This window comes from Natrix helvetica (genome assembly GCF_964273705.1).
Source record: "Natrix helvetica genome assembly, chromosome: 14".
NCBI lineage: Eukaryota > Metazoa > Chordata > Lepidosauria > Squamata > Natricidae > Natrix > Natrix helvetica.
Genome location: NC_138564.1, coordinates 14,355,340 through 14,382,694, shown reverse-complemented (window position 1 = coordinate 14,382,694; position 27,355 = coordinate 14,355,340). Strand labels below are relative to the sequence as shown.

General features: G+C 60.8%; 5 protein-coding genes across 9 annotated transcripts; 3 read left to right on the top strand and 2 right to left on the bottom strand.

Annotated features, from left to right (window-relative positions):
- Window positions 1-224: 224 nt before the first annotated feature.
- TPST2 (tyrosylprotein sulfotransferase 2) lies at window positions 225-7,833 on the top strand. 2 transcript variants are annotated; one of them, XM_081966582.1, is made up of 7 exons: window positions 225-424; window positions 4,530-4,612; window positions 5,103-5,994; window positions 6,242-6,440; window positions 6,597-6,647; window positions 7,155-7,203; window positions 7,393-7,833. In XM_081966582.1, the coding sequence occupies exons 3-6, from the start codon at window positions 5,156-5,158 to the stop codon at window positions 7,182-7,184; spliced, it is 1,119 nt and encodes a 372-aa protein (XP_081822708.1). In that variant the 5' UTR covers window positions 225-424; window positions 4,530-4,612; window positions 5,103-5,155; the 3' UTR covers window positions 7,185-7,203; window positions 7,393-7,833. The 2 variants fall into 2 exon arrangements, with proteins under 2 accessions (XP_081822708.1, XP_081822707.1); XM_081966581.1 differs by lacking the exon at window positions 225-424 and adding an exon at window positions 846-1,527.
- Window positions 7,834-9,339: 1,506 nt separating this feature from the next.
- Window positions 9,340-14,251, top strand: TFIP11 (tuftelin interacting protein 11). The gene is made up of 12 exons (XM_081966579.1): window positions 9,340-9,660; window positions 9,757-9,922; window positions 10,024-10,180; window positions 10,452-10,579; window positions 10,961-11,113; window positions 11,318-11,836; window positions 11,944-12,050; window positions 12,144-12,312; window positions 12,390-12,633; window positions 13,092-13,234; window positions 13,475-13,640; window positions 13,790-14,251. Exons 1-12 carry the CDS (start codon window positions 9,446-9,448, stop codon window positions 14,143-14,145), a joined length of 2,523 nt encoding a protein of 840 aa, XP_081822705.1. The 5' UTR covers window positions 9,340-9,445; the 3' UTR covers window positions 14,146-14,251.
- A 129-nt stretch (window positions 14,252-14,380) lies between these two features.
- On the bottom strand, window positions 14,381-16,525 carry SRRD (SRR1 domain containing). 3 transcript variants are annotated; one of them, XM_081966585.1, is made up of 7 exons: window positions 16,389-16,525; window positions 16,211-16,251; window positions 15,867-16,063; window positions 15,674-15,772; window positions 15,413-15,564; window positions 15,105-15,150; window positions 14,381-14,837 (listed from the first exon to the last, which is right to left on the bottom strand). In XM_081966585.1, exons 1-7 carry the CDS (start codon window positions 16,505-16,507, stop codon window positions 14,646-14,648), a joined length of 846 nt encoding a protein of 281 aa, XP_081822711.1. In that variant the 5' UTR covers window positions 16,508-16,525; the 3' UTR covers window positions 14,381-14,645. The 3 variants fall into 3 exon arrangements, with proteins under 3 accessions (XP_081822711.1, XP_081822709.1, XP_081822710.1); XM_081966583.1 differs by having other exon boundaries at window positions 15,867-16,251; XM_081966584.1 differs by having other exon boundaries at window positions 14,381-14,744; window positions 15,867-16,251.
- HPS4 (HPS4 biogenesis of lysosomal organelles complex 3 subunit 2) lies at window positions 16,506-20,729 on the top strand (the record flags this gene model as incomplete). Its single annotated transcript, XM_081966580.1, has 13 exons — window positions 16,506-16,801; window positions 16,887-16,977; window positions 17,062-17,205; window positions 17,291-17,398; window positions 17,561-17,677; window positions 17,803-17,897; window positions 18,180-18,252; window positions 18,436-18,472; window positions 18,637-18,715; window positions 19,013-19,184; window positions 19,399-19,531; window positions 19,635-19,743; window positions 20,008-20,729. 13 exons carry the CDS (start codon window positions 16,506-16,508, stop codon window positions 20,177-20,179), a joined length of 1,626 nt encoding a protein of 541 aa, XP_081822706.1. The 3' UTR covers window positions 20,180-20,729.
- A 643-nt stretch (window positions 20,730-21,372) lies between these two features.
- Window positions 21,373-25,830, bottom strand: ASPHD2 (aspartate beta-hydroxylase domain containing 2). Of its 2 annotated transcripts, none has more exons than XM_081966731.1 (4): window positions 25,723-25,830; window positions 23,269-24,403; window positions 22,374-22,487; window positions 21,373-22,253 (listed from the first exon to the last, which is right to left on the bottom strand). In XM_081966731.1, the coding sequence occupies exons 2-4, from the start codon at window positions 24,071-24,073 to the stop codon at window positions 22,144-22,146; spliced, it is 1,029 nt and encodes a 342-aa protein (XP_081822857.1). In that variant the 5' UTR covers window positions 24,074-24,403; window positions 25,723-25,830; the 3' UTR covers window positions 21,373-22,143. The 2 variants fall into 2 exon arrangements, with proteins under 2 accessions (XP_081822857.1, XP_081822858.1); XM_081966732.1 differs by lacking the exon at window positions 25,723-25,830 and adding an exon at window positions 24,731-25,171.
- Between the last annotated feature and the right edge of the window lie 1,525 nt (window positions 25,831-27,355).

The following is a 27,355-nucleotide window of genomic DNA, read 5'->3' as shown; positions in this document are numbered from 1 at the left end:
ACAACACGTGGGCGGGTGGGGGGTCCGGGTGTTGGGGAATAAATGGAGGCCAATAAACGGTTTGCTGGGCGACAGCGCCCCCTCGCCAAGCCCGAGACCATCCTGCCCGCGCCCCAACCGGACAAAGCGGGGGCCCAGCAGAGGAGGCCGGCTGCTCAGCTGAGCCAGGCGAGGCGTTTCCTTGCTGAACGTCGCCACCTGGTGCCCGAAGTGCCTGCGCGGCGGCCTTGTGAGTGAGAAGGGAGCCTCCGCGGGAAGAGCCAGGGAGCCCCCGAAGGAAGGAAGGGGGCCCCGCTACGGCCCCGAGACTGCCAGCGCCCGCCGGAGGACAGGGCATTGATGACCGGGGGCTCCAAGCCCGGCTCGGAATAGCCGGGGCGGTTCAGCTTCCCGGGGTCCAGGAGGGGCGAGAGCGTCCCGGGCGGTGCGTAGAGGGTCCCGGCTGCGATGCTACCCGCGAAGGGGCTCTTTCCGGAGCGGGTGAGAGGAGGAAGGCGGAGAGCCGAGGGAAGGCTTCTGCCCCCCCCCCCTTTCTTGGGGACGGGGGCAGGAGAGATGGGGCGCAGCACGGACTGCAGCTGCTCGCGTGGGCAGAGCAGGGCAGGGCGGGGGTCACCCCGAGAGCAGCTTGTGCATCGCGGCGGGGGTCGCCGTCCAGACACGCTTGTGACCTTCAGCCGGGAGGCACGGAGCTCGGACTTCAATTCCCATGATGCTTCAGCGACAGCGCGGAGGGGAGGAGGGCTTCCTCCGGCCCTCGCCCACCCGATTGGCGCCACAGCCACCTTCGGGACCACACGCGGGGCATTGTGGGAACTGTAGTTCGCCCCTTCCCTCTGAAGCCCACCTTGCCCAGTCCAGGCGTCGCGTTCCGCGGAGGGCGGGGGGAGCGGCGTGCGGCTCTCCGGGAGGCTTCAGCCAGGGAGTTCGGGGTCCCGATCGTGGGAGGCGTCTCTTCGCCGCCTTCCAGGGGCTTCGGGGCTAGAAGGGAGCGCGGCGTGGAGGATCTGCGTGCGGGGGGCTCCTCTCTAGCCCGAGAATAAACGACTCCCGTGGAAGCTGCGCGCTTCTTCCGCGTACCCGGTGGCCTCGTTCCCCCGGGACGGGCGCTCGGGACTGCCCTGGAGCTGCCCTTTCCCCGCCCTGAGCAGAAGAGCCGGGGACGCCAGAGCCGCTGGACGGGCCAGCCCAGCGACGTCTCCCGCCGCGCCCCCCCTTTTTTTTCTAGCCGGCCGCCTTGCTGGGCTTCCCGCGGAAAGGTGAGCCTGGCACGGAGGCCGGCGGGACCCCAAGAACCTCGCGGCGGCCAGGCGGACTCAGGCAGCTGCTGCAGAGGGCCAGCCCAGCCTCGCCGCCGCTGCTCCGAGAGGCCCCGCGGGGGGGGCGCCTTCCTCTTCTTCTTCCTCCTCCTCCTCCGTGCGCGTGACGTCTCTCGGCGCCGGCCGGGCAGCGGGAGGAGCGAAGCCGCCCCAGGTCTGCCCGCGCTCTCCCTGGCAGAAGGGGACCGCCGCCGCCGCGGTTCGAGCGGTGAGTAGCCCCGGCGCTCCGCAGCCCGGCTCTGCCCGCCGCCCACGCGCCCTCTCCTCCGCGGCAGCCGAGGCCGCCCTCGCCTCCTGCCAGCTGGCGCCCTCCGGGAGCCCCGCTTCTCCCCGGACAAGGGCCCGGTGGCGCTCGGCTCCGGCAAGGCTTTTGCCCCGACACCGTCGGTCAGCCGCTGTGCTCTCTTCGATGCTCTCGGCCGCTTCCCCGCTTCGGCCTCGGATGCCTCCCCGACACAGCTGGCTTAACCCCCCCCCCCGGAAGGCCAGTTGGGCAGTGGCTGGGGGACCCCCCCCGCCCCCCACATCTTCAGTTCTTCTTGGGAAAGAAGGCCCGTGACCCTCTGACTGGGATCACCCCAAGGCCCAGAGATAGAGTGCTTCTGACTCTGGAGACTCCCTTCCGGTGGGTTCGCCTTTCGCAGGACAAATCTCCCCTCTCCCCCATCAACTGGGACCTGCTTTCCTTCAAAAGAAACTGCTCCAGAAACTGCTTTTGGACATTGGAAAGGAGCCACACTTGCCCCCACCCCACCCCAGCTGACTTGAGGTCAGTGGGAGATTTGGCCTTGTGGGGCTTGGGAGGGTTGGGGGTCAGGTATCCCTGCTCTTCTCTACTGCCACCCTGGTCAGCCCAGCACTGAAGGAAACGATGATGATGTTTATTTGGCGCCCAGAGAGATTTCTGTCCTTTAGAAGAGGCCAAAAGGTGGCCCAAGTCCTGCTGGTGATCCACCCTAGAGAGGGGGCTTCTGGGGGCTTCAGGAGCAGATGAGACCCTTGTGCTGCCCCGGCCACAGATGCTAAGGTGCAGAAGGGGCTGCCCAGGCCCTTCTCCCTCTTCTGCCCCTCTGAAAACAGCCACGCTGGAGGGCCCTTTGCAGGAGGAGCGATCTGTTTCAGGGAAGGCTGAGTCAAACTGAAGAGCAAAGCTTTCGGAAGTGGCACAGGAAACTCTCATGCGCTCTTCCTCCGCTGCTCCAGAACCCTGTGGCTCTTGATTTCCTGTTGCAGGCGGAGGGAGAGCCCGTGCTGTCTTCAAGACATCCCCCTCCTTGCCTCTTCTTCTCTGGGGGCTCGCCAGGGCTGCCCCCACCCCCCAGCCACCTCCCGAGCCCCTTTCCCCCCCTTCCAAAGGGCCAAGAGGGGAGGGAGGGCTCCCCAGCAGGACAGTGTCTCTCCTTCCCTCCCCCTAATGGGAAGCTCTTCAGCTCAGCTGAGTGGGCACCCCGTCTGTTTAAGGGCTGGGGGAGCTCTTAGCAAATGCTACTGACCCTGGGATCCACTGGGCAGGCAGCTCCCTTGGAACAGAGAGAGCCGAACCCCCAGGCTCCCTCCAGTCTTGGATGGGGGGAGGGGGTGCCCTAGAGCCCACATTTCAAAATATTTCTCCCCCCCCCTCCACCCCACGCACTGTGCCACGCCCAGGCTCCTTCCAGCGCTTAAGGAGCAAACTGGAAATGCCCTCCGTGACCTCCGAAAAGCCCCCCTGAGGCTTTTGGGCAGGCGTGGGCGACTGAGCAACCACCAGCCTGAACCATAGTGGTGCAGGCAGCTGTGTGGCTCACCAGTCCCCTAGCAACCGAATCGATGGTTCTAGAAGCCTCATGACTTTCTGGCCAGTTGTAAATCCAGGAGGGGAGCCTCTCTTTTTGCTGGAACTGAGGAGCATCCTGTGGGCTTTGCCGCATTGAGGGACACACACACCCGCCCAGGAGACACACACACACACCACACACACACACACACACACACACACACACACACACACACACACACGGCCCAGGCAGGCTGAGCTGCTCTTGCAGTCAGTCGCCCAATGAAGCCTGCCTGCCCACCAAGGGCCAAAGTTGTCCCCTCCCTCTGGGCTTCTCCTGCCAGATGTGCTGGGCGATGGGACGGGAGGGCCACATCCTGGTAGGAGGCAGTTTCCAAAGCATCCCAGCTGTTTCATTTTGTGGGCAGACTCCGTCCAGCCCCCTCAAGTGGCACTTGCTGTGCAGGCCCCCAGGAAACTGGTACCTGCACTTGAGGGGTTCATCAAGGTCCCAGGCTGGCCCCATCTTTCTCACGTGGTTTTGGCTCTCTTCCCTAGGCAGCCTTTTACGGACCGGGGTGGGGGGCACTTTCCACTTCCGCTTATCCCAAGGAGCCTGGGAGTCCGAACACAAGCCGGACTTTCAGCCAGCTGGTCTGAGAGTCAGAAACGGCAGTCCGAGGAGCCAAAGCAACCTTTGGATGCCAGTTGCTCAGTGTTAGGATTCTATTTTGTCCATATACTCCCCCTTCAAACGCTGGATAAAATGATCTGTTACTCCTGGGGAACACATACTGTACATCCATGCTGGTGTACTGCTTGGTTCCTTAAATGTTGCAAGGTGAGGTTACACGTCACCCAGAAGCCTCTGATCTGACTGTCCGGGCACATTCCTCCTGACAGACCCTCCCCCCCTTAATGCCTCCCCCCGAGGGTGCAGTTGGTACCCCTGGGGTCTCCTGAGCATGGGGCCGAACGGAAGAGTCCCTGGGACTCTTCTGTAGAACAGAAGTTTCCTGTTTACCCAATGCAGCAAAGGAATGAGCAGCCGCCTTCTGGAGGAACCAGCCTCTCGATCTTGATTGTGCAACCTTTTATCTAGGCCACCCAACGCCTTTATGCATGCGTGTGCGCATTGTGTGTGTACCTGGCCTTGGTAAGGGAGAGGCATCTCCAAGGGGCTCTCCGGCTGCCTGCCTTGGTGGAGCATGGCCGCCTGTCTGTTGTCGTGGCAACAGGCTCGGTCTTTGTCCCCGAAACAGGCTGCTGGGTTTAATGCTCCTCCAGCTCGATCTGGAATGCAGCTTTAAGCCCAGCTGCTCTCATGGGGAGACTGGCAGCACTAGGGGCAGCTTCTGCCCGGGAGGAAGCCGTCCGGGGACCCGAGCCGGGGAGCTCCGCTGCAGGAGGCGGCCCCTGCAGAGCATTCAACTGACTGGGCTTTCCTTCCCCAGGCTGAATTTCCCTCATTTGGGGGTTTGCTGTTGGGCTGAGAGGGAGCAACGAGCAAGCAGGAAAATGACCTCCGCCAGCGAAGGTGAGCCCCTTGTCATCACCATAGCAAAGGGCCGACATCTCTCAGCTGGGAGGGATGAATATTTGATGGCCCCGCCTGCAATTCCCACCCCCTGCCCCACTCTGGCCCCTGCTTTGTGCCATTCATAGTTTATCACCTTCAAAAGCTGCCAGAAACAGGTAAAAGCCTGGAGGCCCATTGGCATGGAAGGCCAGTGGGAAGGAGAGCAGGTGGAGGCATGGTGAAATTGGGCAGAATTGGGCAGAGTGTCGGTCTTGGGCTGCCCTCCCCAGCAATTGCAGTATGGACTGCCCCCACCCCAGCAATCCTGGCACGAAACCCTTTTCAAGGAAGCCTTGCTGAAGAGCTGCGGGGGGAAGGGGGGAACAGGGCAAGACAGTGGAGCTCCCCTATGCCCTCCTTCATGCAAGCAGGTGGGGGGGCTTCGCCCACCTAGAGGGGGCTCAGACATGGCAAAGGCCTAAGCCACCTTCTGTTATTGTCCCCGCAGGGTCCAGATGTTGAAGGTGGCGCAACCGCTGGTCCCATGTGGAGGAGGCGAGGATGCGGCTGACCGTGAGACGAGTGCTGATGGGGATGGGCTTCGCCATCGCCCTGATGGTCTCTGCCCACCTGGGCCAGCAGATGCTGCAGTGCCAGCAGATGCTGGGCCAGGGCCTCAGCCGGGCCGTGATGCGTCCCGAGAGCGAGGAGCTGGTGATGCTGGACTCTAACCGGGTCGAGTATCGCTACAGTAAGGAGATGCCACTCATCTTCATTGGTGGAGTTCCTCGGAGTGGGACCACCCTCATGCGAGCCATGCTGGACGCGCACCCCGAGGTGCGCTGTGGGGAAGAGACACGCATCATCCCACGGGTGCTGGCCATGCGCCAAGCCTGGTCCCGATCCGGGCGAGAAAAGATGCGTCTGGATGAAGCCGGGGTAACAGACCAGGTGCTGGATGCGGCCATGCAGGCCTTCATCCTGGAGGTGATCGCCAAACACGGAGAGCCGGCCCGCTACCTCTGCAACAAGGACCCCTTCACGCTCAAGTCCTCCATTTACCTTTCCCACCTCTTCCCCAACTCCAAGTTCCTGCTGATGGTGCGCGACGGGCGGGCCTCCGTCCACTCCATGATCACCAGGAAGGTCACCATCGCTGGCTTTGACCTCCGGAGCTACCGGGACTGCCTGGGCAAGTGGAACAAAGCGATCGAGGTGATGTACTCCCAGTGCCTGGCCATCGGCCGGCTACGCTGCCTCCCCATCTACTACGAGCAGCTGGTTCTGCACCCCCAGAAATCCATGCGGGCCATCATGGACTTTCTGGACATCGCCTGGAGCGATGCTGTCCTGCACCATGAGGAGCTGATTGGGAAGCCAGGCGGGGTCTCCCTTTCCAAGTAAGGGGCCAGCTGGGGGTCACCCCATGGTTGGGCTGGGTTGGATCCGGTTCTACTTCAGGGCCTGGGATTCCCGTGAAGGTTGGGGTGCCAACCAGGGCGCTCCCCCAAAGGTTTTCAGGTGGGAGGGGAGACAGTTCTGCCGTTTCAGCTTTAGCTTGCAAGTCCTCAGGCTGGACTTGATCTGAAGGAAAGCCCAGCGCAACACACACACACACACACACACACGTTTCTGGTCTCTGCACAGGATCGAGCGATCCACGGACCAGGTGATCAAGCCTGTGAACATGGAGGCCTTGACCAAGTGGCTGGGACACATTCCGGAGGACGTGGTGCAGGACATGGCTCAGATTGCCCCCATGCTGGCCAGGCTGGGCTACGACCCCTATGCAAACCCTCCCAACTACGGCAGCCCAGACCCCATGGTGCTCAACAACACCCACCGGGTGAGTGCTGCAGAGTCCTGGATTTCTATCAGCCCCTCCCAGGCGTCCTTCTGGCTGAAAGAGGGACGGGGAGGGCCACCTTTTCAAGAGCGAGATGCTGATCGCCTGGCTGAGCAATTCTGCTGACGCGGCTGACTCTGTGCTCCTCTTTTCCAGGTCCTGAATGGGGACTTCAAAACACCTGCCAATCTGAAAGGGCACCTTCAGGTCAGTTTCTCCGCCTCCATCCTCCTCTTCTCTCAGGCTGCAGAAGTGCTCCTAATTCAGCAAGGCATAATTCCCTGGGGCCTACCAGCGTCCTCTCCCCAAATACCTTTCCATTCTGGTTCTGGGTAGTTTTCAAGGGAAAGGATAAGGAGGATTCCAAAACAGGCACGTTCCCATCTTTGAAATGCTGCCCCATTGAGAGTATCCTGTTAGCCAGCGCCATCTTCTCTTGTGGGTGGCTCTGCCTTGTCATTCTTCTCTGACTGCTGCAAAGGCAACTCCTCACATGCATAATTCCTAGAGTTTAAACCACTTTGAGATTTGATATATGAATTTCCTGCAGCCTGAAATAACTAATTCAATAGTATGCATCCCTTAAAATATTTTGACCAACTTTGTTCCTATCTGGACCTGTTTGGAAAGCTAGAAACCCCCGACAACCAATGCAAAAATGAAATTGCCCAGCTCAGAAGCCGCTGACCCTTCCTTTCTGTTTGATCTTTGCAGGGGACTCTGAATACGACTGCTTTTCACTGACCAACCCAACGATTTCCAGGTATGCCTTGGTGTGTCCCAGCAGATCTTGTCTCCAGCTCAGGTGGGGTTGCAGAGAAGATGCCCCGATGCTCTTCGGGGCATCATCCCCTCAGCCCTGAATTCGCAGCAAAGGAGGAAACCCTGGTTTAGCTTGCTTGAAGACCGCCTTCAGGAGTAATTCTGCTTTCTTCCCCTTGCTCTCATTTAGGTGCAAATTGCTCCCCCTTTTTTTGAAGAGAAGAAAATTTGCAGTGACAGTGGAAGTCTTTTATCCAAGCATATTGCTTGCTACTGATATTGCCAAATCAATGCTATCTGTGAAATACATTTCATTTTGCCATTAATTTGTCACGTTTGGACTTTCCAGTTCCGGGAAAGAAGTCATGTACCAAGCTTGGACATTGCTCTGCCATCATAAAAAGGGAACCATAAAGAATATTGGGGGAAATTTTATACTTGTTTGCGGAACAAGTTTTTCAGGCTCTGTGTTAAAACCATCCTGTATTTTTTGTTCTCTAATTTGCAGACTTCAGCTACCTGTTTATATATCCTCTTTAGAGCGCTTTTGGCCTTACTGGCACTTGTCTTCTTTAATTCTCTCTTCTCAGTAATTTACCAAATTAAAGAGATTTATTTATTAATTCCAAAATATATATACATGAGATTCTCTTTCAGATTCTGTTCTTGTGAGAGAACAGTTAAACCCTGTTTTAACCGAGTCAATGCTTTTAAAATATCAATCATTAAGTATTTGATAGTCCCTGGAATGGGAATGTTCCCATAATTTTCTTGGCATTTTCTTATGAAATAGGAAACATGCAATCCCAAGTGAGGTGGGATTGCAGAGCCCCAAACCTCAGCCAGCAAACACTTTGCTTTGTTCAAAAGATGTTCCCTCTGATGATCAAGCCATCCATCACGTGACTGATGAAGTCAGAGCCAACCTTTGTGGCCTCCACATAACCCGAGGAGCAGCACAAGGCTAGTCCCTTGAATGACCCCAGAGCCCATGCATGGACCATGCAAAGCTGCAGCTGGATTTTGTGGATGCATTCTATCGGCTTGTGGTTGTTTAGGAGGAAGGGCGCTGCCTTTCCTTGAAAGGCAGGCTCAGCTGAGACACTGCACTGCCTGATAAGGTTGCAGATTTTTTGATAGCTGATTTGTGTAGGAATTGTTTCCCCAAGGGAGGAAAAAAAGAAATAAGTTAACCTGCACCATTCCAAAGGGGGGAAACGAGAGAGTGCTGGGTGGGAGGGGGTGGTGGTGGTCTGGCTAGCTTCTTGGCAATGGCAAGAGTCCGCTTAAAGCTCCTGGATGTTTCCTCTCACTCCCCACAGCTGCCTTTTCTGCTCGGGTTTTCTGAGCTGCTGGGAGCTCATGTCGAGGGGAGTCCCTTGCCACCCTAACAGGTTCTCCTGACATCTCTGGGCAGATGGCGCAACAGAAAGAAAAGCGGGGGGGGGGGGAGAGATGGAGGATTAGGACAAACTCTGGAGGGAGCCTCCTGGGATGGGAGGTGGCCATTTAGCAAAGCGCCGTTAGTTTCCCTCACCATAGTCTGTCTGATCCACCTTCCTTGCAGCCCCCAGCTCTGGCTTAAGCTCCCCCACCGCCCTTATTTCTCCTTGTTCTGCTCTCTGCCCAAGGTTCTCCATTCCTCCCATCGGATTTTCTTTCAATGGCATCTGCTCTTGCAAGTCGAAGACGGTTCTCTTCGCTTCAACGGACGCGCAAATCGAGGTTTTCCACCTAAGCGGCTGGTTGATTTCTCAGCCCGATTTTAGGAGTCCAGCGCTGCCACCTCCACAGCCCCGATTCCTCCCCTGCTCCCGCCCGGTGACTGCTCGGTGTCCGTCCCTCCCAACCGCAAAGCCAAGCCCTCTTCCGTCCCTCCGTCGGGGCAGCAGGAGGCTCCCCGGCTTCCACTTGGCATCGGCTGCCAAAAAGCGGCCACCCAGGGCAACCGGTGGGGAGGGGCTTTGAGGCCGGGGGGTGCGCGGGGGGACGGGGCTCCCCCAAGGCAAAGCAATCGAGTCCGGAGAGGACGATCGAAGACAAAGGCCAGCAAGAACGACGCTCCACGCACGCATCCCTCGCCACGCCCCACGCCAGCGAGGCGGGGGGAGAGAGCGGCCACCTCCCGCGCAGGCGCAGAGGCTTCCCTGAGCACCGGAAGCCTCCGGAGGGCGAGCGGAAGTGGAGTGCGGCGGCTCCGCTAGGCCGTTCCGACGTTAGGGTTGGCGGTTTCCCCGGTCGCCATGTCGCTCTCGCACCTCTACGGGCGCGGCGGCGGGGAGATGGAGGAGGAGGAGGAGGGCGTGGAGATGGAGCGCTTCGAGATCAGCGAGTGGGACCTGCAGAACGAGTTCAACCCCAACCGGCACCGGCACCGGCAGACCAAGGAAGAGGCCATCTACGGCCTCTGGGCCGAGCGCGACTCGGACGAGGAGAGGCCCAGCTTCGGCGGGAAGCGGTGCGCGGGCGGGGAGGGGGAGCCGGGCTCGGATCCCCCCGCCCTGAACACCCCCGTGACCCCCCTCCCTCCCCCCCTTCTCCCCCCCCCCCGCAGGTCCCGGGACTTCTCGGCCCCCGTGAGCTTCATCAGCGCCGGGCTGAGGAAGGGGGCGGCAGCGGCAGCGGAGGAAGGCGCCGAGGAGGACTCAGAGGAGGAGGGGGAGGGCGGGGCGCGGGCGGAGGAGCCCCACAAGGAGGCGCTGCCGAGGAAGCTGAGGACGGTGAGGAGGAGCGGGGGGGGGAAGGGGCGACCCCCGTACGGCCTCCCTCCCTCCCTCCCTCCCTCCCCGGGGCTCACCCTCCCTCTCCCCCTCCACTGCAGGGCGGCAACTTCAGGCCCAGCCAGAAGGGCTTCCTGGGCGGCAGCAAGTCCTTCGCCGACTTCGGTAGCTGGGAGAGGCACACCAAGGGCATCGGGCAGAAGCTCCTGCAGAAGATGGGCTACGTGCCCGGCCGAGGCCTGGGGAAGAATGCCCAAGGTAGGGCCGGCTCCCCCCCCCCCTTTGCCTCTACCCAGCGTGGCCTCACTCCCCCTTTTGCATCCCCATTGCTTCTCTGAGAACTGGGCTCTCATCCACGGTAGTCCCAAGTTAGCCATTTATAAAACTCAGGGGAGCTTGGTGGTGTAACCCAAAAGACGGGCTGGAGGTCAGCTGTCCAATATTTTCTTGACATCCTCCAGTGGGGAGCCTCCATTGACCTCTGCAGGAAGATCTCCTCCCTTTCGCTAACCCTGAAGACCTTTCCTAGGTATCATCAACCCCATTGAGGCCAAGCAGAGGAAAGGAAAGGCAGCCATTGGGGCATACGGCTCGGAGCGAACCACACAGTCCTTGCAAGATTTCCCCATTGTCGACTCTGATGAAGAGGAGGAAGAGGTACGGCCCCAGGTTCTCCTTTGCCACGTTGGGGCTGGTGTTGGAGAAAGCTCCCCCCACTCCAGACTGTGCAGCAAAACAAGGAGGGCAATGATTTCATGTACTTCTATGTGGCAAATTGTTTTTCCTGAGCCCGAGTGGTTCATGCCAGCCGTTTCAGACTTGAGGCAGGGTTAGCATGATCCAATCTGCCTCTGTTCTCCAGCAAGGTCTGCAAGAGACCGGCTGCTGGGAAACCACCTCTTTGGGGGAACAACAACCACACACACACACACACACACACCCATCACATGCAATCTCCTGCTTGGTCAATAAAAAATGGGTGCCTTGTGAATTGCACCCTGCTTGCCTCTGTTTTTGACCTTCCTCCTCTCCCCTCAGGAATTTCAAAAGGAACTCAGCCAGTGGCGGAAGGACCCCAGCGGGGGCAAAAAAAAGCCCAAGTATACCTACAAGACAGTGGAGGAGCTGAAAGCCAAGGGCAGGGCGGGCAAGCAGCTGTCTGCCCCTCAGAAGGAGCTGGCGCAGGTCAAGGTGAGCTGGGAGGAGGAAGGGGGAGGGGCTAAGCGGTTCTGCTCCATCCAGGAAAAACAGCAACAAAGTCTCGCCATGGAATGAGCTTGCAGTCCTTAATACATCTCCAGCTGCTTCCCTGGGGCTCTGAGGGTGGAATGGATGTCAGCAACAGCCTAAGTTTGTTTATGTGTTTATGCCGCCCCTCTTGCCCTCTTTTGGAAGGTAATTGACATGACGGGCCGGGAGCAGAAGGTTTACTACAGCTATAGTCAGATCAGCCAGAAGCACAACATCCCGGAAGATGGTCCCCAGCAGCAGCTGCCCGCCTTGGGCAAGGATGCCAGGACACCAACCTTCTCCCTGCCAGAGCTGGAGCACAATCTGCAGCTGCTGATTGACCTGACGGAGCAGGAGATCATCCAGAATGACCGGCAGCTGCAATATGAGCGGGACATGGTGGTCAACCTGAGCCACGAGATCGAGAAAATGGAGAAGGTGCTTCTGCAGGAGGAGACAGACATCCGTAACCTCAGCAAGGTGCTGGAGCTGGTGGAAGAGTGTGAGAGGCGGATGCAGCCCAACTGTGAGGACCCCCTAACTCTGCCCGAGTGTGTCAAGATATTTGAGACCCTCCAGGACAAGTACTACGAAGAGTATCAGATGTCAGACCGCGTGGACCTGGCTGTGGCCATCGTCTTCCCTCTGGTCAAGGACTACTTCAAGAACTGGGATCCCCTCAAGGTGGGGCTTCCATGGGGCCTTTGGGTGCAGCTCCAAGTGAGCTTCTGAAGGCTTGTGGATCTCACCAAATGTGTGATCGGAGTCATGTCTCTCTTTCCTCTCTGCAGGACTGCACAGCCGGCCTGGAGATCCTGGCCAAATGGAAAGCCTTGCTGGAGAACGACCACTTGCTTTCCCACAGTGCACAGGATCTCGGCTCAGATGCCTTTCACAGGTGAGCCTCCAGCAGGGAAGGACTCTTCCCCAGGAGAATCTTTAAGTGGGTTGGGGGGATTCGGGCCCTGAACTGCTCGCTTGGGATCCTCAGGTTGATGTGGGAAACGTGGATGCCGTACGTGCGAAACATTGTGGTCCAGTGGCAGCCCCGCCACTGCATCCTGATCGTGGACTTCCTGGATAGCTGGAGGCACATCATTCCAGTGTGGATCCTGGATAACATTCTTGACCAGCTGATCTTCCCCAAACTACAGAAGGAGGTGTGATGGGCAATTCCTTGGGCCAATGTGGGGAAGCTGCTTCAGCAGCCCCGCCCTCTACACTTCTCTTGTTTCAGGTGGAGAACTGGAACCCTCTGACCGATACCGTGCCCATCCACTCGTGGATACACCCCTGGCTGCCCCTGATGCAGGCCCGGCTCGAGCCCCTTTACTCGCCCGTCCGCAGCAAACTGTCCAGCGCCCTCCAGAAGTGGCACCCCAGCGACTCCTCGGCCAAGCTGATTCTGCAACCCTGGAAGGAGGTTTTCACTCCAGGCTCCTGGGAGGCTTTCATGGTCAAGAACATTGTGCCCAAACTGGGTGAGAGCAGGAAAGAGAAAGTGGGCAGACTGGCCTGGCCCTGAAATCCCAGATGTTGAGATTCCGGCAGGCCACCATTGTTTGGCCTTGGTACAAGAAGGCCATTGCTTTCAGGCGGGAGGATTTGGGCTGAAGGGCAGCTTATCTGCGAGTGGCTGATCCCCATGTGGAGGTTTAGAGCTGAGGCAGGAATCCTCCCCCCAAAAGGGAGAAGACGGACAACGGCCGGCTCCAAGGTGGCTCTTGCTCTCCCCCTCCCTGGTTCAGTTTTTGGGGTCCACCCCACTGCCCAAGAGTGTCAGGCTTTGCAAAACTGCAAAATACCGACAAGGCTGGCCCAGCCTGTTGGTTTGCTTGTGAAGGAGCCAAGGCGCTTGTGGGGGAACAGGTCTGCTGTGCCCCCCAGGAGGCTGGGTTGATGGCTGGCAGCCTTTCCTGCTGATCTCCCCTCCCCACAGGCCTGTGTCTCAACGAGCTGATCATCAATCCGCACCAGCAGCACATGGACGCCTTCTTCTGGGTGATGGACTGGGAAGGGATGATCTCTGTCTCCAGCCTGGTGGGGCTTCTGGAGAAGCACTTTTTCCCCAAGTGGCTGCAGGTGGGTGTCCCTCGGGCTCTGGCCCAGATTAAGAGCCACCATACCCCAAGTGGTTGGAGCCCTAAAGCAGTTGGTCATCTTGGTCCTTAAACCCTGCTGAAGAAGGCAGCCTTTCCCTTGCTCAGGAGCCTCTCCTCGGCCTTTGAGCTGGCAGGAGTAGCATGGAAGGGCCCCCAAGAGTCAGTGGAGCTTGTGGTGGGTTGCTGCTGCATGTCCCTTTTCTTCCCCCCCCCCCCACAGGTGCTCTGTTCTTGGCTCAGCAACAACCCCAATTATGAGGAGATCACCAAGTGGTACCTGGGCTGGAAGTCCATGTTTTCTGACCAGGTGCTGGCCCACCCCTCCATCAAGGAGAAGTTCAATGAAGCCCTGGACATCATGAACAGAGCTGTCTCCTCCAGCGTCGGTGGGTGTCGTGGAGGCTCTCGGGCGGATGCTGTCCTCCCAGTTATCTGGAATGCTTCAAGGCCGGATCCTTGGCCAATTACAGGGAGGGGGCAGTGCACATGTAGGGCTGCAGGCGTTCTCATCCCTTTTCTGCTCCTCCCTTGATAGGGGGCTACATGCAGCCCGGTGCGCGGGAGAACATCGCCTACCTCACGCATACAGAACGCCGGAAGGACTTCCAGTACGAAGCCATGCAGGAGCGCCGAGAAGCTGAGAACATGGCCCAGCGCGGGATCGGCATGGCAGCCAGTTCTGTGCCCATGAACTTCAAAGACCTGATCCAGACCAAAGCAGAGGAGCACAACATTGTCTTCATGCCCGTCATCGGGAAGCGGCACGAGGGAAAGCAGCTCTACACTTTCGGGCGCATCGTCATCTATATCGACCGGGGGGTGGTCTTTGTGCAGGGCGAGAAGACCTGGGTGCCCACATCTCTGCAGAGCCTCATCGACATGGCCAAGTGAGCAGGAGGGGCCCAAAGGGCTGCCCCATCTCCCCCCATCCCAGAAAGTGCTTACAGCCCCTTGTGAGAGGGACTTCATCTGTAAATAAAGTGCATGCTTTATTCTGGTGCTTGTCTGATAAAAGGCTCAAACTGCCCATCCTTCAGTGGGGGGCAAAGCAATTATTTTGGCAAATCACTGGAGCTTGAGAAAGTTAGGAGAGAAGAGGAACTGCTATTAATAGAAGGCACAGGGGTCAAGAGAATATTTTTAATGGTTACAAAAGTCAATATAAGGTTCCCCGGCTACTTTTGGGGAGAAATCCTGGCATGGTTTCCTGGAAGGAGAAAGAGCTACCATCATCGTTTTCCATCAACACCCCCCCCCCCCAATCCTGCTCTAAGCAAGAGTTGAATGTCTTCAGCTTGTGGGGCAGGGCTCATTGCATGCCCACAGGCTGGGCTCCCAACACTCTTGCTGCAGCTCCCCCCCCCTTTCCTGTGCATTGGGGGGGGGGGATATTATTGGGGTTTGTTTCTGATAATCTCCAGCTGAGCGTCTTCTGAGTAAAGGGGCTCTGTCCAGCAGGCCCAGCAGTCCTGGGGGAGGCCCCTCAGTTTCTGCAGAGGAAAGCAGTGGACAGATGTGTCGTTGAAGACATCAGGGTGTTGCAGGTGGGGCGGAAGGGCTTCCTCTTGGGTTGCCTCCAACACCTGCAGACAGGTGAGCACAAGAGGGTATCACAGGGGGCTTGGGCACATTGGCAGCCAGAAGAGCTAACTGAGGGGAGCCCTCAGTCCCGGGACTTCAGCTCTCCCCATGCAGTATGACCCACACAAGGCCACCAGCAGTCGGCCAAGGATCATGTGCTGGCCCTGGTTTCTGGCTTGCAAGTTCTGCTCTGGTCTCAAGGGGGCTTTGGGGCTCTACAAATGGGGGCCCACGAGTCCCTCCCACCCAAGCTAGAGAGGAAGACCCACCTTGGCAATGTAGCTGTAATTCTCCCAGAAGACTTTGGCCAGCAGCCTAAAATGGGAAGCAGGAGCCGAGAGAGACGGGATATTACAAAATGTGTGTGTGTGTGTGAGCGCGCAGGAGTGTTAAAATTCAGGCAAGCCTTCCGGCAGCTTTCAGCCAAATGGCCTGAGGGGGCCAAGGAAAGGGCTGCCCAAATCACCCATTCACACCCTTGCGGTGTAAGAATCCACAGTCTGCTGGTTCAAAGGCCAGGATGGCACCAACTCAGCCAGGGCCTGAAAAGGCTGCCACCGGCACCCTCCCTGCCTACCTCTCTTCGAAGCCCCGGAAGCTGTTCCCCACGACCACCATCTGGGACAGGGCCTCCGCAGACCAGTTGCTCCACAGCAGGTTGTTGTACAAGGCCTTCCCACAGTGGATCATGTAGAAGAGGGTGGGGCCCTCGATGCTCCGTTTCCCCTCCTGGGCAACAAAGGGCTTGCCGAGGGCTGCAGGGCCGACCTCGGCAAAGAGGCCCCAATTGTGGGGCCAGGCGCGTTAGCTTCCCCACCCTCAACCCCCCTCACTTCACCTCGTTCCATCGCAGCACGGTGAGGCCGAGGCCGCCCAGCAATTCAATTTCCAGGGTGGAAAAGACGGGGTCGAAGAGGAAGCAGCTTTCCGGGGCAATCTGCAGGGCAACAGCAGGGGGGGGGGGTGTTTGACTGGCACCAGGGTCTCCCCTGCCCTTCCCCCCCCACTGCCCCCCAGCCGACGGGCTCCACCTTCAGCTCCTCCAGCAGCAGCAGGAGGAAGGCCAGCTGCAGTCGCGCCTTCCCGCACGAGCAGAAGCTCCCGAGCCCATAGCACACGCAGCGCAGGGCCCCTGCTCCTCTGCCCCCGGGGCTCCCTGGGGCCGCTTCTCCCAGAGGGGCCTCCTGCTGGGCTGCTGGGGGGCTCCGCAGGGCCCGCAAGATGGTTCCTGGGGGGGAGGAAGAGGCCAAAATGGGTCCGCAGGCCAGGAAACCCCCCACCCCGCTTTCCCCACCAAGGCCCTCTCCCTCCCGATTGCCCAGCCGTGCGCTGTCTCCGGGCGGGTCTCCTGCCTGGCCGCTGAGCAAAGCCTCACTTCGGCTGCAGTCCCAGAAGTCGGAGTCCTTCAGTTCGGATCTGCCAAAGAAAGGAGGGAGGAACTCAACGCTAAGAAGGGTGGGGGCTCTCTCCTCCGCAGATAGACTGCGCCGGTCTACGGGAGCTCCATTCCCCTCTTTTTCTTCTTTTTTTTGGGGGGGTGGGAGGTTCCTTACAGCGCCTCCTGCAGCCGCCGCCTCTGCTGCTCGCCCGCCGCCTCAAGCCTCTCGTCCTCGGCCGCCCGTCGCCGCCGCCGCCTTCTGGCCCCTTCCGCGCGGCCCCCATCCGCGGACATGCCGCAGCGGAAGCGCGCAACGCGAGGAGCGTCCCTCCGCGGCACCCGTCGCCGCGCAGCCAGGAGGGCGATTCTTCCACGGGGAGCCTCGCCCCCCACCGGAACCGCTTCTGCTCACGTGACTTCCTGGCGGAAGTGGCTGGCTTCTCCGGGTCCGGACGCCTCTGAGCATGGGCAGAGCACCTCGCGGGGGGCAGGGCCTCCGCTCCCTCCCGCCGGTCCCCCGCGCACGTCGCTCTTCCCGCCTCTTGTAGGCCTCGCCGAGTCCAGAATGGCCCCCGCCCCCCCCGCCTGGTACGCCGTCCGCTCCCGCCCCCCCCCGCCCCCCTTCCACACACACCCCAGCTGACCTCCCCCCCGCCCGCCCGCTCTCCCGCAGGTGGCGCTGGTTCTTCCTCTACGACGCCTCGAAGGTGCGGGGCGAGGGCGACCCCACCCGCGCCGGGATATGCTGCTTCCACCCGCGCCAGGTAGGCTCCCCTCCCCCTCTCGAGTCCTTCGGCTGCCCCCCCCTCCCACGCCCCCCCTCCCACCGCCTCCCTCCTGCCTTGCAGGCCCCCCGGGACGAGCAGGAGCTGCTGTGCGGGCAGATCGCGGGGGTGGCCCGCTGCGCCCTGGAGATCTCGGGCTCCCCGCCGGGCCTCATCCGGTTGCGGAAGCTGAAGTTCGCGCTGGAGACTGAGGGCAGCTTCTTGTGGGTGAGTCCGAGGGGCTGGGAAGGGGAGGGAGGGGGCGACGGGGGGTGGTCCTTGGCCCACGCCGGCCCTTCCTTCTCTCCCGCAGGTCCTGGGCTGCACCGCCGACCTCTCGGACCTCAGCTGCAGGAGGCTCCTGGAGCGGCTGCTCGGCCTCTTCCGCTTCTACAACGGGCCGGCTTCCCGGGCCTACCTGGTGTGTGGCCCCCTGCCTGCCTGCCTGGGCTGCTCTGGGTTCATTGAGGCCGCCTGAGCCCCCCCCCCCCTCCAAAGGAGGGCCTTTCTGCATGGCGGTGGGGGGCTGGGCAGCTTGTCTCTTGAGGGGTGGGGCCGACCTGCTGCTCTCTGTCCTCCCCAGGAGCGCCCCCAGGAGGACCTCGACCGGGAGTGGGAGCTGTATATGAGCCACCTGCAGCAAAGCTCCAGTGACCTCCACCGGGTCTTTGACTCCCTCTGGGCCTTGGACAAAACCAAGGTGCCTCCCTGGAAGGCCTGTAGCTCCCTGGGCTTTCTTGTAGGAAGGGCCAGGTGCAACGAGGCCCTTCAGTTGCCACAAGGGGCTTATAAGGGCCGTTTGCTCCGCTCTCTCCTCTCTGGCAGGTGGACCCTCTGCTCTTGCTGAAAGCTGCCCTCATCCTGCAGAGCTGCCAGCGTTCTCGCCATGTGCTGGCCGGCTGCATCCTCTACGGGGGCCGGTGAGTGTCTGAGGAGGAGGGGGTCAGCACTGAGACTTACGGTCTCCTCTATTGGCCTTTGCTCAGCAACCCTGGAGACAATCAGCTTCCCAACGGCTGTGTATCAGTTTGGGGCCAGATCCCCTGTACCCCATATCCCCCCCCCTCCAACGTGAAGGCCTCCGCATGGCCAAGTGGTCAGGGGCCACCTTGTGCTCTTGGATGGACCTCCTCCTTCAGGGATTGGGGGCTTATAAACTGAGTGTGACCCCTGCAGGTGACCTCCTTCCTTTCCCCATGCAGGGTGGTCAGTACGCAGCTGCCACCTGAGCTCACTGCCAGAGTTTTGCTGCAGAAGGGAGCAGAGGAAGGAAGCGTAAGTTGTAGCTCTGCCCTTTTGGCACTCCCAGGAGGGTGGGGGTGGGGGTATAGAAAATGTGTCAATATCACTTGAATGGTTCTGGTGTAGTAATCAAGGGGGAAGTGATCCTGGTCTGAGAAAAATAACTTTTTTTTTGCAGCTTGGTATCACCTGGCTAACTCTCTGCTTCCATTGTAGAATGGGCTGGAAAAGGGAGCAGCACAGCTCAAAGAAGGTAAGCTGGGAGACTGGGCATGGCTCCGTCCACCCTCTAGAGCCAGCCGTTCACTCCTGGCCCTGCTGCCCACTTGCCAAGCTCCTTCTGAGCGCCTGAGGATTCTGGATTGGTCATTTCTCCAGGCAGTTCCCTGACCTCTTTTGTGCTGACTTTACCACCAGGGGTCTGCGTCACACCTGTTTACCTCTCGGAGGCCGAAGCAGCCACCCTGCGGGAACTGCCTGTAGAGTGGATGACCAGGTAAGGCCAGAATCCGTTGCAGCTTCGGTGACTCCATCAAGCTCTCCGAGAGGATTCCCAGCCTCACTTTCTCACTTCTGTTGCCAGGGCAGGTGCCCTCTGGCCTCCCTGTGCCAGTCCAGGCGGCTCAGCTGCCTTCTAATGCGATGAGCAGGGACAGCATTGATGTTCAGTTAGAGCAGTCCCTCTGTCCAGACAGCCAACCACTCCCCAGGGGTGGCAGGGGCCCCGCCCTTCCAAGGGGAGGCAGATGGGGATAGGGCAGGCCCACTCAACCATCTCATTCCATCTACGCAGGGGGTCCCAGGGGGACTTGGCCAGCAGCAAAGGGAGTGAGACTCCCGCAGGAGGAGCAAACGGAGCCCCCTTGGTGAGGATGGCCTTGTACCTTCACCACATCCGGGGCTTAGTGCTGGCCCTCCTGGCTGAAGAGCCCTTGGTGAGCTCCGGAGACTTGATGGAGGATGTGGTAAGAAAAGCGCTCCCTCCCAACTCGCTCAAGGCCCTGAGGGCAGCCGTTCAGGAAGAGGGGCCAGGATGGCTCCCCTGCCTTCCAGGACCTTTTCTGGGACAGGCTCCTGGAGGCAGCTTCCCAAGTGGGACTATGTGTGTGGAGGGGTTGGGGGAAAGCTCTCACAAATCTTTCTGTCTGTCTCTTCCCACCCAACCTGCTAAACTCACAGTACCACAGCAGCCTGGCTTCCCTGAACGGCCTGGAGGTCCACCTGGCAGAAACCCTTCCCAAGGACCCTCTCCCCTCGGCCAGGAGCACCTACAACTTTGCTCACTACGATGCCGTCCAGAACATCCTCACCAGTGAGTGGGGGAGGGGCTGGGAGGAGGACTCTGGCCAACATGGAAGGACGCAGCCGTCCCTCTCCTGCCCCAGCATCATTGATGGCCCCACTTGTCCCTTCAGCCAACATCCTGCAGGCCACGAGTCCCGAGGACCAGCTCTTCCTGCAAGGCACCAGCCTGATCCACGCCACCTTTGAGCAGCTGCCAACCGCCTCTGAACTGACGCTCAGGTAAAGCGGGGCAGGGACTGGGCAGCTCGGGTGAGACCTTGCTAGACTACGGGTGCCTGCCACCGTTAGCCCAGCACTGTCTGTGGCGCACAGAAGCAATGGCGGAGGCTCAGTGCCCAGCAGACACAACTCTCTGATTCCACCCAGCTCTTTTGCCAGGCAGCTGCTGCCCGAGTGTGTGGTTGGCGCAGTTGCTGTAACCATCTTTTTTGCACTGCTCCCCCAGCGTAAAAGACCCCCTTCCCGTCTCTTGGTCTCTTTCAGAAATGCCAGCATGGCTGTCTATGGCTGCCGGAACGCTGTCCAGGAGAGCTACTTTCAGCAGAGGGGTTTGCCGCCCTACAACTCGGGGGTGCCCAACCCCCGGGACAGCATTGTCGGTCTGCCTGGCAAGGCCAGGCAGAAGCTCCTCAAGCACGGGGTGAACCTGCTCTGAGGTGGACTCCACCACGCCTGCCCAGGACTGCCTGAGTTCTGGCTCAGAGGCCTTGGGAGCCTGCCAACTGCGCTTGGCCCACGGAATCCTTGCCATGTCTTCCCACGGCGTGCCCGCTGGTGGCCCTGCCTGAAGGAGCGGAGGCCTCTTAGCCAAAGAGAGCGGCAGTTCAGGTCCTGCCCAACTCCCCAGTGCCTACAGGTGCACCACCACCACCACTACCACCCTTACAGAGGGGGGCTCTTCCCCTGGCAGAGCCTATGGAAAGAGCGTGACTGAGGAGGGGCAGCTGTTGGGGGCTTTCCCCTCCCCCTCTGGGAGGCACTTTCTGAATGGCAGAGGGTGGCACTTCCTCTGCCTTGCCCGCACCCACCTTGCTGCTGGCACTCCTCCAGGCTTTCCTGTTTCGAGGGCGGTGTTTGCTAAGGAATTCCTGCCCTGGGATGGGCTGAGGCCCAATGCCCCCTCTGCTCCTCTGGAGTCTCTGGAAATCTCTATTCTGTAGAGAAGCAGGGGCCTGGGGGAGAATAAAACTGCCGACTTCTGCTTCCTGGCTCTCCCGGCCTGCATTCGTAATGAGGCCCCGCCCTGCGCTCTTGATCCCCAGCTCTGGGTCTCCTGGAGGGGAGTTGGGGCCCTTGGAGGGAGCCCACCAGTGGGGGCGGCCGTGTTTTCAGCCAGACGGAGGGAAACGGCCTCTGTGCCTGCAGTTGCTGCTGGAGAGCCTCAGCCACCGTCTGTGCAGGCCGTCTGTCAGCCGCAGCCAGCGAGGCAGCAGCCGAGGGAAGCTCATCTTGGCCACGTGACTTCCATGGCCTCAGTTGCCCCTGAGAACCCGATCCCCCCCCCCCAGAAGTTGATCCCCACTTGATCGAGTCTTGCAGTGTGTTTGCAATGGGGGTCCCCAAATTCTCAGAAGGGGGTGAATCATTATAGCAACCATTTCTGGGCTGCCATTTCCAGCAGATGTGCTCCCTCCTGGTCTCTAGGGCTCAGGGTTCCACAGGGGTACCGGGGGATCCCCCCCCTGAATGGCCGACACCCCCCCCCCCAGAGCAAAGAGGAGAGCTGGGCCCCCGGGGCTTCCCCTGTCTCCTCCTGGCTGATGAGGAGAGGTGGCACTTTCCCCTCTGACCCCAAGTCTAACTGTGACCCCCGTCAGCCACAAAGAAAAAACCCGGAATTGAGCACAAGTGTTTTATTGAAAAGTCCTGGCCTTGGCCAAGCCACAGTGCCCCCATGCCCGAGGTTGCAGGTGGGGTGCAGACTTTGCCCCGTGACTCTGATGTGTAAGAATTGGCATTTGGAGCTGACTTGCTTTCAGCTTCTGCCCCTAAGCTGCTCAGAAAGCCCCCCCTCCTCCTCCTCCCGCCTGCTTGCCACTGCAGGGAGAGCCCACGGCAGCCCCTCCCCCCACCAGTGCGCAAAGGATGCTGCCCCAGTCCAGGCAGGAGGACCCCAAACAAGGCACAAAGGAGCCAATGCAGGGCTGGAGAAAAGGGGACCGTCCCCCAAACGCTGCCCTGCTTTGCTCCCACTCACTTCTGCCAACGAAAGGGGGGAAGGGGCAGGATCCAGCCTGGGGAGGCCCACTGGTTTCTGAAGCTGCAGTGAGGATGGGTGACTGGGTGGTTTGCCTTTGGAGGAGGTTCACAAGAGAAAGATTGGCACAATTAAGTTCATCCACACCTCCAAGAACTGCAGGTGGAAAAATAGGCACAGCAACGCACAGGTAGCAAGGGGGATGGACACTATAGCAGCATTTGGCCTAATCACAGAGGGGGGGGCAGAGGGAAGGGCAGCCCAGCCCAAAGCAAAAGGGTGGACGGGAGGAGGTTGTAAGGGGAAAAGGCCTGGGGGCCAAATGTCGCATAGCTGTGTGTGAATGGGCCTGTGTTGCACAGGCGGGAGGGTGGCCCCCTCCACAGAAACACAGAACCTGCTCCAGAAAGGGGGAGCCCACGTCACCGTCCAGGAGCAAAGATAAAATCGAGGGCCTGGCGCTCAGCCGCAGCGACGTTGGGGTGCCAGAGATCTACCATGAACACGGCACGGGGTCCTTCCTCAGGGGAGCCTGGAGGGGCAAAGAGAAGGGAGGTTGGTCCAGGGGACGGGTGCAGAGGCTTCCCTCCTGCCCACAGGGATGGGGGGAGGCCTGGAAACCGTCCTCCCGGTCTCTGGGGTTCAGACTTGCCTGCGTGGTAGGCTGTGTGCAGGAAGGAATCGTCAAAAATCAGGCAGCGTCCTTCAGCCCAGCATTGGGGCTCCCCTCCCACCACTAGCTCACAGCTGCTGGGTGTCTTCAAACCTGCAAGTGGGGGGGAGGAAAGGAAAGGCACAGCATCAACCGAGCCACCTGGCCTGAGGAGCTGCCCCTCCACTATCTCGCCCCCCCCCCCAACTGGACCACCCAAAGACTGGCCTCATCCAGAGCACTTCTCCTCCCAGCTGGCCACAAAGAGGAGCACACACGGTACCATTCCCAGTTGCATCTCCAGCACCTGCTCCCCCCCCCCCAACGCAGAGGAGTCCACAGGGAGCCCAGGTTAGCCAAAGGCCTCCGTCTTGGGCAGCTGCCTGGCAGAATACAGATCAGGTCGGGGCTGCAGTTGCCATGGCAGCTGCCCAGACTGGTATGTGAGCCAGCTTGTGCCAGCCATGCAAATGAGCCTTTACGGTGGGTCTATAACAAAGCGGGGTCCCTTGAATCCTGAACAAAGGCCAGAATGGGATTCCAAACTAAACCGGCTGCATCCGATGCCACTTGGAAAGAAATCTTGTTATGCAGAGAACCCGATTCCTGCCACCACAATCCACAAACCACCTTTTCAAATGATCTTGGAAGTGGGAACGTGACGTCAGATAAAGCTCCTTTCCCTCATACGGCCCCCAAACTCTGCAAGGCGGGGCCTGAGTGGGCAGAACGCTACAGCAGGGGCAGCGCAGGGCAGCCCCGGCCCCTCGGGGATGCTTTGCCTCCCTCCTTGCTGACCAGCTCAAGGCCACCCGGCACTCGTCCTGGATGGTGACCAATACCCCACTTGCCAGGACGCTAGCCAGGACACGGGCAGGGGGACCGCAGAACATACCCAGGTGGCAGCGCACACGGATGTTGGTTGGCCCATAGTGCTCAGTGATGACGGTGCCAGGGGTCAGCACAGAGATGCAGGCGTTGCCAAACATGTTGCTGCCCACGCAGGTACGGAGGCTCCCCAGCAAGCGGTATGTCCGAGGGCACTTCCGACAGTTCCGGGGCACGCAGGTGCCCTGGTTGACCAGGTAGAAGGTCAGCCACTCGCCGCTGGGCGTGCTGTTGACCTTCCATCCGTCTGGCAGGCTGCAGTTGGAGAAGGCCTTGTAGAGGGATTCAAACTCACACAGGATGGTCTGGAAATTGCGCTCCAACAGTTCCACGTCGTGTTTCTGGGCCTCCCGGGAGAAATACGGAGTGGTGGGCAAGTCAGGCAGGAAGAAGACCTCCGGGCGCTGGATGGATGGGCGGCTGGTCAGGTAGCGGCCCTGCTCACGGATGCCCTTGTGGATCCGGCCCATGCCAGCCCATGAGTACCGCTTTGCATACTCCTGCAAGTTGTGGTAGAGCTTCTGATTCAACCCATCGCTCTGGGCGCAGCGCACGCACTCGGGGGAGCGGCAGTGGCTGAAGCCGTTCTGCAGGCCGGCCACCTCCACGCCCCCCTGGAGCACCGTGGCAAAAGGCCGGGGTTGCTGCTCCCGCCCCACGTGGTAGCAGTACCAGACAAAGAGGGCCAGCAGGACGCCCAGGGTGCTGAGGGCAGGGGGGTCCCAGTCCCGCACCGACTGGATGGTAGAGCCGATGAGCTCCCTTAGCCAGTCAAGCGACCCACAGCAGCACATCAGACCCTCCAGGGACATCCTGGCAGCAGCCAGGCAGAGCCTGGGGCAAACGGGGGTCCAAGAGGAAATTCAGCAGGACAATCTGGGCAGGATCTGGGCAGCTTCTTCAGCCATCTGAGAAAGGCCGGTCACGCAGCGAAAGAGTTCCTAGGGATCCGGCAGCCATGGGTCTGGCTCAAGGTGGCTGGTGGGGCTGGACCCATCAAAGGGATTTCCCACAGCGGCATCGTGTCTCTTGAGGGGGGAGCCGCTGCCCTGAGAGCCTTGGCCCTCTCCTCTAAGATCCTCCTCCTTCCGGAAGCGGCTGTGGGAATTCAGCCTCCCCCGGGGTCTTCCTTCTCGGACAGCCTGAAAGGAGAAGACACGGGGCACTGGGGAGGGGGCTTCCTGCCTGTCCCATCGGCCCACCCTCACCCCACCACCCGGTGCCCCAAAGAAGCGCAGGGGGGGCACCCCCCATAATTCCTGAACCTTAAGGAGCCCTTTGAGCTTCCCGGGTTTGGGGGTGGCCCTTTTGCCAGTCTCAGCTGTGGTTAGCAGAGGTTGCCTCCTTCTTCCCCAGCAGCCCTTTCTCAGCCACCCCCTCAACTGCCTCCCTCCCTCCCTCTCCACACTGTGCCACCCACTTAGTACCAAGGCAGCAATTGGTTAGGGATCTAGAGGCTGGTGAGTCACCAGCTCTGAAGGCACCCAAAGGTGACCCAGCTGTGGCTCATTGGCTCAGGCGGGAAGCTGGGATGCCCGTTTAGGGCCTTTCCCTGAGCCAGAGGGGGGACCGTCCCACCCATCCCAGCTGGGAAAGGGAGAAACCTCCGAGGCAGCGCCTGGGTGGGGCTCAGACCCACTTGGGACCCCCTCTGCACCAGGGACAGAAAGACACACCTCTGGCGCTGTCTCCACCCTTGATGGGGGGGGCTGCCCTCCATCAAAGGGGTTCTTCCTCAAAGATTCAAGCACCAAACGCAGCGGGGACCCAAAAGGCGTGAAGCCCCTCCACGAAGAGCAGCACCCGGGCACTATATGCCAAGTGCTGTGCCAGGGGAAGCGTCCTGGGGGCCACACGTGATGACAACCTCTGCCTGAGCTAAATGGCCTGGATGGGACCCTTAAAGAGAGCAGCCCTCCCCCCCCCCCAACCCAGGGAGAAAGAGGCCAACGCGAAGCTTGCAGTTTGGACTCTTTGGCTTTCCTTGCCCCGGTTGCTGGGGGTCCCTTTTCGGGGGGGGCTCCGTGTCTTGTCGGGGCCTCCCGGGCGGAAGCAGCCTTATGTAACGCGGGCGCCGGACCGCGGAGCTCCCCGGCTTGCAGGGAAATCGGGCAGGCCGGGAGGGCAGCTCCGCCGCGACGCCTAAGGAGTCCCGGACTCCCAGCCCGGACGCCGGGCCTGAGCCAAAGCCTCTACCTTCCCGGGAAGCCGCCCGCCCGCCCGCCCACGCCGCTGACCAGCAGCCCACACAGGCGTGGCCAGGGCGAGGGCTGCCCTGCCAAGAGCCGGCGGGACGGGGCGAAGACAAGAGGAAGCCCTCGGGCTCCCAGCCCACAGGGGCGCCGCGGCGGGTCAAGAGCCCTCCGGGCAGCCTCGCCCCGCGCCGCCTCCGGGCAGAAGAGCCGCTCCGGGGGCGCCCGCCCCTCCCCTTCCCTCCCCGGCGCGCGCCCGGCCGCCCAACCTGCCGCCGGGTTCCGCTCGCCCGTCCAGACCGACGGTCTCTCCGGCGCTGGCGGCTCGGACCACAACTCCCAGCAGCCCGCCCGGCCCCGCCGGGGAGGGGCCGCCGCCGCCGCCGCCGCGCGTCCTGGGCAGCCCTGGGAGCGAGCGAGGCTCTCGGCGGGCGCGGCGCTTCTTCCGCAGGGGAGGGGGCCGCCTGCGTGGCGCAGCGGCCGCCGCCGCCGCCGCCGCCGCCACGTGGGCAGCCCTGGGCGCAGGAGCCGCGGGAGCCTCGCTCGCCGGCCAGCCGACGGGGCTGCGGATGCGGCGGCCGGGAGCTTGGCCAGCCTGGGCTCTGCGGGCGCGTCCTGCCGCCTCGGGCGGGGTGGAGGGAACCGGCCCCGCTTGGCGTCCCCAGGTGAGCCGGGTCCCCTTTGGAGCCGTCGGAGGGGCGAGGGAGGAACGGGCCGACCTGCTGGGAACGTCGCCTGCCTGCCGGCCTCTCCAGACGGGGACGGATCTGCGATGAGACCGCCTGGTATGCTTCCAAAGCGGCGCTTAGTCCCGGAGAAGTGGGCACAGGGCGGAGGCGTCTCCGGGGAGCGCCCCAAACGGTGGGCCGTAGATTTGGCCGCCCAGGCTGGGGAGAGGCGGGGGGCAGCAGAAGCCTCGGGACCTCTGACTGGGCTGCATAAAACCAGCATAAAACCTCCTGGCGAGGCCGACCTGAACGGGACTCCGCAACCTACTCCGTGTGGCGGCGCCGGTGCGCCAAAGGAGGACGCCACGGAACACGCCCAGCGCCTTCTGCCTGGTCGCTATGGGAGAAATGGCCCCTCTCGGCCCTCTCCGGAGGTGGCCGGGGCACTTGTGGAAGCCCTGCAGGGGCTGCCAAACTCTTCCCTCTAACCGCCTTCCTTGGCTGCAGCCTTGGAGTCTCCGGCTTCCTTCCTTGCAACCTTTCCTCTGGCGCTCAATGCCGCACGGCTGGCGGTTCTCAGCTGGCAGCAGCCCAGCCTCTTCAGCCGCTACTCGGGGACAATAAGGAGGCAAATCCACTGTTGGGAGAAGCCTGCAGAACAATCCATGTCCCTACCCATGGTTCCCAGCCAGCAAGCAGCCACCCCTCAAATCCCTCTCTTGTCCTGCCCCAGGAGGGCATCAAGGCGCTTGAGGGCAGCTGAGGGAGTCTTCTCCCGTGCAGGAGGGGTTGGCTGCTTCTCTCCTGGGGGGCGGGGGGGGGGGCTCTGTTGCAGGCAGGGCTGGGGAAAGGCTGCCCATCCCTGAGGGCCAATTAGCCCAGAAAATTCCGAGGTTTCCCAAGTCTCAGCAGGGGGCTATGCAAGAGCATGATGGGAAGTGTAGTCCATCCTATCACAGAGAAGGTGGGCCCATAATCCTCAGTGCCAAGTCCTTCCTGGTGGATTTAGCCACAGAGATCTGGAAGCAAAAGGCCATGGGGAGCTGCTATCTGTTGGTTGTCTGAATTCCTGCCTTCCCCAGGATGATTGCTGAAAGGAGTAAGATGGAGAAAGCCAAGGCTGGGGGAGAAGGTGTGGGGCTCCATTCAACAATTATCCCAAAGGGGAATGAGGGATGGAGAGGAGGCTCCCAGGCCTCCAGGAAGGGGCTAATGAGAGGGTCCCAGGTGGCCT

What these genes read in the sequence shown, in the direction of transcription:
- TFIP11 (XM_081966579.1), top strand. Translation starts at nt 9,446, where the DNA reads ATGTCGCTCTCGCACCTCTACGGGCGCGGCGGCGGGGAGATGGAGGAG. An exon ending in CTGATGAAGAGGAGGAAGAG is followed by an intron (nt 10,580 to 10,960) that starts GTACGGCCCCAG and finishes CTCTCCCCTCAG; the next exon opens with GAATTTCAAAAGGAACTCAG. An exon ending in TTTTCCCCAAGTGGCTGCAG is followed by an intron (nt 13,235 to 13,474) that starts GTGGGTGTCCCT and finishes CCCCCCCCACAG; the next exon opens with GTGCTCTGTTCTTGGCTCAG.
- SRRD (XM_081966583.1), bottom strand. Translation starts at nt 16,507, where the DNA reads ATGTCCGCGGATGGGGGCCGCGCGGAAGGGGCCAGAAGGCGGCGGCGG. An exon ending in CGGCGGCTGCAGGAGGCGCT is followed by an intron (nt 16,252 to 16,388) that starts GTAAGGAACCTC and finishes TTTCTTTGGCAG; the next exon opens with ATCCGAACTGAAGGACTCCG. An exon ending in TGCTGCTGGAGGAGCTGAAG is followed by an intron (nt 15,773 to 15,866) that starts GTGGAGCCCGTC and finishes GTTGCCCTGCAG; the next exon opens with ATTGCCCCGGAAAGCTGCTT.
- TPST2 (XM_081966582.1), top strand. Translation starts at nt 5,156, where the DNA reads ATGCGGCTGACCGTGAGACGAGTGCTGATGGGGATGGGCTTCGCCATC. An exon ending in GGCGGGGTCTCCCTTTCCAA is followed by an intron (nt 5,995 to 6,241) that starts GTAAGGGGCCAG and finishes GTCTCTGCACAG; the next exon opens with GATCGAGCGATCCACGGACC. An exon ending in ATCTGAAAGGGCACCTTCAG is followed by an intron (nt 6,648 to 7,154) that starts GTCAGTTTCTCC and finishes TGATCTTTGCAG; the next exon opens with GGGACTCTGAATACGACTGC.
- ASPHD2 (XM_081966731.1), bottom strand. Translation starts at nt 24,073, where the DNA reads ATGTCCCTGGAGGGTCTGATGTGCTGCTGTGGGTCGCTTGACTGGCTA. An exon ending in CCGTGTGCGCTGCCACCTGG is followed by an intron (nt 22,488 to 23,268) that starts GTATGTTCTGCG and finishes CCCCACTTGCAG; the next exon opens with GTTTGAAGACACCCAGCAGC. An exon ending in GCACACAGCCTACCACGCAG is followed by an intron (nt 22,254 to 22,373) that starts GCAAGTCTGAAC and finishes TTGCCCCTCCAG; the next exon opens with GCTCCCCTGAGGAAGGACCC.